The following is a 9,260-nucleotide window of genomic DNA, read 5'->3' on the forward strand; positions in this document are numbered from 1 at the left end:
ACCAAAGAAAGAAGCCAAAGAGAAAGGTACCTGGGTTCAACTAAAATGCCAGCCTGCTCCACCCAGAGAAGCACACTTTGTGAGAACCAATGGAAAGGAACCTGAGCTTCTGGAACCTATTCCCTGTGAATTCATGGCATGATGGGTGTTAAAAATAAACTAATCTGTGGTCTATAAAAAAATAAAAGCACCAGGCACATGTGAATGTGTGACCAAAATTCCAAAAGAAGAGAGAGATGAAGGAGAAGGAATTGTGGTGGAACCATCCCCCACAGAGGGTTCTTTCTCACCTTCTCTCTTTCTCTCTCTTTCTCTCTCTCTCTCCAGTGAGTGCACATGCCTCTTGAAAATTACCAAAAAATATAAAACGAAATGTACAGAATTTCATCTTGCTATTATAGAGCATTATTTATTACCCACTTGATGACACAAATATCATTCAAAACACTACCGCTCTAAAAGAACTGCCATTATAACTTTTCTTTAGAAAATATTATCCCCACCTGCACAGAATAACAAAAGAAATAATAATCTTAATTTTTTTCTTCAATGATATTTTAATCTAATACTCAGATTATATATCAACAGGCAGAGCCTTTTCTGAAGGCAATCACTGTATTTTTGTAAATAGACTAGTTTTTATCACCTTTTAGGATATCCTTGGGACTAGGAGTTGGTGTAATGGCTGTGTCACTGGACTCCCATGTAGTCGACTGCAGTTAAAAATCCCAGACCCAGCAGCTTAAACTCATGCCGGGTACGTGTGCACGCATGCCCAAGATCCTGAGAGGAGAATGGAAGAGAGGGGATTGTGACGTACCCATCCTCCCATAGGGGGTGATTTCTCACTTTCTGTCTCTTTCTGTCTTTCTAGCAAGCGCACATGCCCAATAGCAAAAAAAAAAAAAAAAAAAAAAGGATATCCTCTAGAGATAGGTAAGCATGGACTTCCTTCTTTTAGATATTAGTTAACACAGATTTGGAGACTTAGTCCCTTCCCTAAGATAACTTTGTATGCATAAATTTAATTTTATTTCAAAGGGAAACAAAGAATTTCCTTGCTTTTTCCTTCATTTCCAGTTTTCAGATGGGTAGAAATTAATTTTTCTTTTCCTTATTTTCTTTTTTATGTTTTTACCATAGGGTGTTTACGCTCCCAAAGAGAGAAAATGAAAATCTACCCCTCCACACCTCCCTACAGTGGACATGGCCACACTGCAGTCCCTTCTCCTTCATTCTCTTGGGATCTGAGACATGCACGCAGACGTGCCTGTTGTGATTTTCAGGCCTCCAGGACCACGATTTGAGCTGCAGTCGGGCTTTTTTTTTTTTTTTTTTTTTTGACAGGTTTTTGCTATAGGGCACGTGCGCTCACCAGAAAGACAGAGAGAGACAGAAAGTGAGAAATCACCCCCCAGGGGTGATGGCCATGCCACAATCCCTTTTCCTCCATTCTCCTCTTGGGATCTTAGCCACATGCACACACGTGCCCGGTGTGAGTTTAAGCCACCGGGTCCAGGACTCAAACCACAGTCTACTACATGAGAGTCCAATGACGTAGCCATTATGCCAACTGCTGGTCCCGAGCTACTTAATATTTTTTTAGCATTTAAAAAAATGAACCGAAGCTGTAATTACAGTTCTACAACTTGGAGAACATATTATATTTCCATATGAATCCATGTAAGCCTCATTTCAGTTCTTTCTGTTTCACTTTTACATTTTATTTTTTTTATTTCATGATCAGGAAGGAGAGAGACAGGATCCATAACAGGGTCCTGACCTCAGTCCACGTCGAGCCTTCCGCCAGGCCCAAATTACGCGTACACGTGCCTGGAATATTCAGAGGTCTCCAGACATGAACCAAGAACCTTTCCATGTGGGTTTGCCTTGTAGAGGGTCACATTCTTACCACTACACCATTGCCTGTTCCTTCATTTTGCTTTAATTTCTTCATAATTTTTTATATTTTATATATAGCACAATTTATTTACCCATGGATAAATCTTTAAGTTATTTCTACTTTTTAAGTGTGGACTTAATAGTTAAGCATTTAGCTTTAGTTCCTGGCCAGCAAATAAGCTCAAATCTTTTACTAGTTTTAACTCTAAACTCTTGCTATCTTCTCTACCTCCATAAAATAATTCCCTGTATATATTTATAATCCATGCTACTGTAGCATCAGTATTATCTACTCAAATTCATTACATACTACATGTTAGCAAATAACCTTTTTAATCCCAAAAATTTTAAAAAAAAATAGAAGAGGGACTTTATTTTGCATTTAACAAATCTCTTTAACATCTGGCTTATTAGAAGACAGCTGGACTTTTATTTATTTATTTATTTATTTTGGTTCATTCCATTGTTTTGTTTTAAGTAATGAAAAAAATCTTACCTTACACTGGTAGTGTAGTTGGAAAAGAAAGAGAAGTTTTGTGTCTTTTTGTGTGTTTTTTTTTTTCTAATTTGCCGGAGGGCATATGCACTTGCCAGAGAAATGCCAAGACAGAGGGAGGAGAAAGCACCCCCAGTGGGGTGTGGTCATGCTGCACTCCCTTCTGCATTTCTCCATTGTGTTGGGATTTGGGGCACATGAACATATACATGCCCAGGATGTGTTTTGTTTTATTTTGTTTTTAAGGTTTTTCCCGTAGGGTACGTGTGTTTGCAGAAGAGAAACCGAGACAGTGAGAGAGAGAGTGAGAAATCATCTCCCCATGGAAATAGTCATGCCACTGTCCCTTCTTTTCTATTCTCCTGGGTTTTTGGACACACCTACACGTGCCTGGTGTGACCCTCAGGCTGCCAGATCCTGGACTTCAGCTGCAGTCAGCCTTGTGAGAGTTAACAACTGTCCCCACAGCATGTCTTTTAAGCTGCCAGGGCCAGGAATTGAGCCACAGTTAGCCGTGTGGGATCCAGCTCCCTTAACCATTTGACCAAGGGCCAACCCAGAGAGGTCTTTTTAAAGTAGAAAAGGGGCTTCGAAATTTGCTTTTTTTTTTTTTTTTTTAAGTATTATTTTATTAACTTTATCTGTCTGTCTATCTATCTTTAATTTGACTAGAAAGGGACAAAGCAAGAGAGAGAGAGAAAGTGAGAAAGCAAACCACCAGGTCTGGGACCTGAATCAAGGTCAGCCATGTGGGAGTCCAGCGCCTTTAACCACCATGCCCCCTGCTGACCCTGAAATTGGCTTTTAAAAGTATTTTCAGTAGTTAGCATAATGGCTATGTCACTGTCCTCCCATGTAGCCGACCATAGTTAGTGTCCCAGACCCAGTGGCTTATCACACCGGGTACATGTGCATGCATGGCCTAGATCCCAAGAGGAAAATGGAGAAGGGATTGCGGCATGGCCATCCCCCCTGTGGGATGATTTCTCGCTTTCTGTCTCTCTCTGTCTTTCTAGCAGTCGCACACACCCTATAGCAAAAACCTCTCCAAAAAAAAGTATATTAATAAGTAGAAAAAATGTTAACAGATTATAAATTTGCATGGAAAAACTCATGTTTTTTAATAAAGGAATTTCCTTTATTTCCTTTTTTCTTTTTCTTTTTCACCTGGCCGTGCACCATGTGGGATCCAGCCACATCTACCACCACTCCACCAGGTGGCCAGACATTTCCATTTTCAAAGGGTCCCCTTTCAAAGGGTCATTGACTATGTCCTTGAACCCTGTGAAATCATGGAGAACAAGCTCCTGAAGCTCTATGGTTAATAATGTCAATAATCAAAAAATTCTTGGTAATATAGCTAGCTTCATAATGACCTCTATAGTTTTGTTAGAATTTTGCTTTACTAATTGTTCTATTTAGATTACTATTAAAACTAAAATATATCTTTAGCATGTAGCACATGGAGCATATGGAAAAGAGTAACTAAAATGAAAAATAGACTGGGTCACCTACAGGTGGCGTCATGTTTAAAACGCTGGACTCCCATACGGGGAACCTCAGTTCAAGTCCTGGACTTGGTGGCTTGAAACTCTTACTGGGCACATGTGTGTACATGCCCGAACTCCTGAGGAGCATGGAGGAGAAGGGATTGTGTGGCCATTCTCCCTGGGGGGTGATTTCTTGCTTTCTGACTCTGTCTGTCCCTGGTGGCGGCTTACTTTCTCACTTTCCTTCTCACTCTCTCTCTCTCTCTGTGTCTCTCTCTGGTCAAATTAAAATAAATGAATGAATAAAATTAAATAATTCTTTTAAAAAATTAAATCTTCATTTTTCTCTAGTCAGTACATATTATATCTTGTGACTGTTTGATCTTTATGTATGAATGTATATCAGAATACGTGTTGATATTGATAGTGTTGTTTTGTTTCAGGAAAGTATCTAAGACAAAAGAGAATTGACTTCCAGCTTCCCTATGACATCCTCTGGCAGTGGAAACACAATCAGGTACAAAGAGCCTATTTACCAGGTTTCATTCTTAAATGGTGGGGGGTGGGTGAGGTGAGAATAACAAAAGTCTTTTTCTCTGCCTTCTTTTTATGTTTTCATCTTAGGAAGTATTGAAAAGTGTCCCTGTGAAGGTTAGAGACTAAGAAAAATGAATTTGCATCCATATTTAATGTGACCTATTTGCCTTTACTCATACTGCAAAATAGCAGTGAGTTTATACATTCCCTACCCAACCTTCTGTTGTTATTCTAGACTTTTATTTTGGTAGCCGAGATTCTGTTCTGTAAGAATCCTGTTTGATGCAGGTCTCAGGAGAATTTAGATGTACTGCCAGCAGCACTAAGAAATTGCTGGCTGTATTTTTGTTGGCTACTTCCCATAAGTTTGGAATTTATTTTTCTCATAGGAAAAAGATTCTTCTACCAAAGAAAGCAGGAAAATGTTTAAGTATACTCTTCTCATTTTAAAAGATCTTAAAATAATTGGTAACTAAAAATAGAAAGGTCTTGGGACCAGCAGATGGCATCATGGTTATGTCACTGGACTCCCACATAGTCAACTATGGTACAAGTCCTGGACCCAGCAGCTTAAAACTCTGAGTGCATGCTGAGTGCATGTGTGTACATGCCCAAAATCCCAAGAGGGGAATGGAAGAGAGGGATTATAGTTTGGCCATCCCCTCTGGGGGGTGATTTCTCACTTTATGTCTCTGTGTCTCTCTAGCAAGCACATGCAACTGCTAGCAAAAATTTCTAAAATAAATAAATCTAAAATGTGGGGCCAGTAGGTGGCATGGTGATTAAGGCACTGAACTCCCACATAACCAACCACAGTTCAAGTCCTGGACCCAGTGGCTTGAAAATCATGCTGGAGAGGGGGACCAAAATATGACTTAATGGTTATGTTGCTAGACTCCCACATGGCCAACCCAGGTTTGAGTCCCAGACCCAGCAGCTTGAAACTCACATTGGGTGCTTGCAGGTGCATGCCCAAAGTCCCAAGAGGAGAATGGAGGAGAAAGGATTGCAGTGTTGCCATTCCCCTTGGGGAATGATTTCTCGCTTTCTATCTCTCCAGCAAGCCCATACACCCTATAGCAAAAGTCTCTCAAAAGAGAAAGAAAGTCATGTCGGCACATGTGTGTGCATGCCCAAGAGGAGAATGGAGAAGAAATTCAGCATGGTCATATCTTCCTTGGAGGGTGATTTCTCACTTTACCCCCCCATCTCTATCTCTATCTCTGTCTCTCTCTGTCTAGCACACATCCCCTACAGCAAAAAGTCTTTAACAGAAAAAAACTGGGATCAGCAGCTAGCGTAAGGGCTATGTCGCTGGACTCCCATGTAGTCAACTGCGGTTCAAGTCCTGGACCCGGTGGCTTAAACTCACACCGGGCATGTGTGCATGCGTGCCCAAGATCCCAAGAGGAGAATGGAGGAGAAGGGATTGCAACATGGCCATCCCCTCTGGGGGGTGATTTCTTGCTTTCTATCTCTCTGTCTGTCTCTGTCTTTCTGGTGAGCGCACACACCCTATGGCAAAAACTTCTCAAAATAAAAAAAAAGAAAGAAAGAAAAGAAAAAAAACTAAAATATGTTTTCCTATAGTCCCCAGCCTGAGAAGCCAGAGTACTCATCTTTTTTCATTTCATATACTTACCCAGACCATCTAAACAAGCCTTAACTTACCATGTTTTTCTTTCTTTCAGTAGAAATAAATAGAATCTTCCTTTTTTTTTTTTTTTTTTTTTTTTTTAATTTTTGAAATGCCTTAGAGGGTGGTGTGTGTTCCAGAGAAAGAGAAACAGTGAGAGGGAAAGTGAGAAGTCAGTCACTTGGGGGGAATGGCCATACCACAATCCCTTCTTCTCCATTCTCCTCCTGGGATCTTGGGCATGCACACACGTGCACCAGGTGTAAGTTTCAAGCCGCTGGGTCCAGTACTCAAACCGTGGGTCAGCCACGTGGGAATCAAATGACATTATCTCTTCGCCATCTGTTGGTTCTGAAGCAAATAAAATCTTAATGTGTCCAAATGAATAGCTTTGGTTGCCAGTGTAATTTTTACTTACACCCAACAATATGCTGAAGAAACATAGCTAAAAGTATATTTCTGAGACCAGCAATTGGCATAATGGCAATGTTGCTGGACTCCCATGTAGTCGACCGTTTTTCGAGTCCTGGACCTGGCGGCTTAAATTCACGCTGGGCGCGTGTGCAGACGTGCCCAAGATCCCAAAAGGAGAACGGAGAAGAAGGGATTGCGGGGTGATTTCTCACTTTCTCTGTCTCTCCTTGTCCTTCTGGCCATCGCACATGCCCTATGGCAAAAACCTCTCCCCCCAAAAAAATTACAGAGAAGGGGAAAGTGAGAAAGCAAGCCTCCAGGTCCGGGACTCAAACTGCGGCCTGCCATGTGAGCATTCAATGCCTTTTTAACCACCATGCCACCTGCTGGCCCCTATAGTGAATCTTATTCCCCTGACTTTTATTTCAGAGTAAAAAGTGATCATACCAAGAGTTTCCCCAAAATATATCCAGCCCAGAAAAATTTCGTGAAACTTTCCATATGAACAGAGCACATGGACTTTTAGTGATTGATGCCACTTTCTGGCATTTGAAGTTAAACGCTATATCAAGATTTTTCTTTTTTTCTTCTAGCTGTACAAAAAACCAGATGTCCCACTATATAAAAAAATCCGTTCAAGTGAGTAACTTGGAAGTTATTTTTTATGTCTCCATACCGTCAGTGTTTCTTAGCTTAACACTTAAAAAAATCTGTGTTCACAAACTTTTCTTTGCTATTTTCTCAAGATGTCTACGTTGATGTCAAGCCTCTTTCTGGTTATGAGGCTACAACCTGTAACTGTAAGAAGCCTGATGACAACACCGGGAAGGGCTGCATGGATGACTGCCTCAATAGGTACTAAACTGATTGTTCTAAAGCATAGTTTTAAACATATCTGTCTAGCTGACACTTCTTTTGGAGGGAAAAGTCAAATAGGCTCTCTAATTTCCCTTCAAGAAGTTGTACAAAATATATAAAGGCCTAATTAATGGACCGAATAGAGTAATAGAAAAAGTGAAATTCAGAGTTTTGTGTACCTGGATTTAAATCCTATTATGACTTGTGAGACCTGGGGAAAGTTTAACCTCTAATAAAAAAAACTTTTCTATGGGGTTGTGTGATTGTATGAGACAGCATTCATAAAGTATTAAGCATTGTCCTGGGCAGTTTCCTTGCTATAAATATATGCTAGCCATAATGAGGAAGTTGGGTTGGGCGATGGCAGTCTACATGAAACAGAAGGAAGGGCATAATATATTTGGAGGATAACTGTCGATTATCCATTAGCACATAAGAGATATGCATGTGACAATTGAGTCAGTATTGCTAATGAAAGACGGCAATGGCTATGTTAGAAATAGAAAGTGTGGAATCTGAGGCAGCAGGTGGTGGAGTGGTTAAGATGTTGGACTCCCACATGACTGACCCCTGTTTGAGTCCCAGACCTGGCAGCTTGTTTTCTCACTCTATTTCTCAGTCTCTCTCTCTCTGTCTCTTTCTGATGAGCCACATGTGCCCTGTAGCAAATTAAGATAATGATAATGATGATCCATTAAAATAAATAAATAATTCCTTTTTATTTTCATTTAACTTTATTTATTTGCTTATTTTAATTTGACCAGAGAGGGACAGAGCGAGAGAGAGAGAGGGAAAGTGAGAAAGCACGCCACCAAGTCTGGGACTCAAGCCGTGGTTGGCCATGTGGGAGTTTGGAGCCCTTAACCACCATGGCATCTGTCGGCCCCAAATAATTCTTTTTAAAAAGAAAGTGTAGAATCTGACTGGTTAGAGGTTATATTATAATTTTGACTTAAGATCATTTCGTTAATTTAAAATGACAGGTTTTAGTATAGAACTATCTAATAGAGACAGAGGAGTAGAAGAATTCGTACCAAAGAAAGAACCAATGAATATACTATCCTGGATAAAGACAGCTGCTTTCATAGTCAGTAGTCAACTGTCCTGTGGGCTGAAGGAGTCAGTGTTTTAGTACCTCTTCCTTCAGCATGCGAGTGGGAAAATTCTACCTTACTTACAGCACTATAAATTCATACTTCATCATTGTGTATACATGCAATGTATACATAGGTATTAGTATTAGTAGGTAGTGTAGATTGTCAGGAATTTGTGCAAGGATTTTTTACATACTAAATTTTTTAAAAGAATTATTTAATTTTATAAATTGTTATTCACTTTTTTCAATTTGCTGTAGGATACACATACTCACTAGAGAGAGAGTGCATCGTAGGGAGATAATGAGAAAGCAAGTCGCCGGGTCTGGGACTAGAACTGTGGTCAACCATGTGGGAGTCAAGCACCTTAACCATCATGCCATCTACTGGCCATGTTTATTTTTCTTCTAAATTGCCAAAGGGGAATGTATGTTCACCAGAGAGAGAGAGATAGAAAGAAAGCACCCCCTGTTGGACTGTGATCATACCATAGTCCTTCTTCATTTTTCCATCCTGTTGAGCTTTGGGGCTTACACACATATGCACCCTGCATGTTTTCCAAACCACTGAGGCCAGAACTTGAACGGTGGTTGGTCTTGTGGAATTCAACTCCCTTAATCAGTAGGCTATGGGACCAACTTCGCAAATATACAAATATATAAATTATTCTATTTAATTTAATTTATTTATTTTTGACCAGAAAGGAAGAGAGGATGTGAGAAAGCAAGCTACCAGATCTGGCACTCAAGCCACGGTTGACCATGTGGGAGTCCACCCCTTCATACTTTTTTTTTTTTTTTTTTTTTTTTTTTTTTTTTTTTTTTTTTTTTTGT

General features: G+C 40.1%; 1 protein-coding gene across 3 annotated transcripts in view; it reads left to right on the forward strand.

Annotated features, from left to right (window-relative positions):
- The window catches only part of ASH1L (ASH1 like histone lysine methyltransferase), a 266,220-nt gene that overhangs the window by 206,578 nt on the left and 50,382 nt on the right, over positions 1 to 9,260 (forward strand). For all 3 annotated transcript variants that reach the window (XM_027773787.1, XM_027773788.1, XM_006153395.3), the window contains 3 exons: positions 4,332 to 4,405; positions 7,069 to 7,114; positions 7,222 to 7,330. In XM_027773787.1, the coding sequence (XP_027629588.1) occupies positions 4,332 to 4,405; positions 7,069 to 7,114; positions 7,222 to 7,330 (229 nt within the window). The remainder of the gene's footprint in view (positions 1 to 4,331; positions 4,406 to 7,068; positions 7,115 to 7,221; positions 7,331 to 9,260) is intronic.

Source organism: Tupaia chinensis, unplaced genomic scaffold, assembly GCF_000334495.1.
Source record: "Tupaia chinensis unplaced genomic scaffold, TupChi_1.0 Scaffold000374_1, whole genome shotgun sequence".
Taxonomy (NCBI): domain Eukaryota; kingdom Metazoa; phylum Chordata; class Mammalia; order Scandentia; family Tupaiidae; genus Tupaia; species Tupaia belangeri.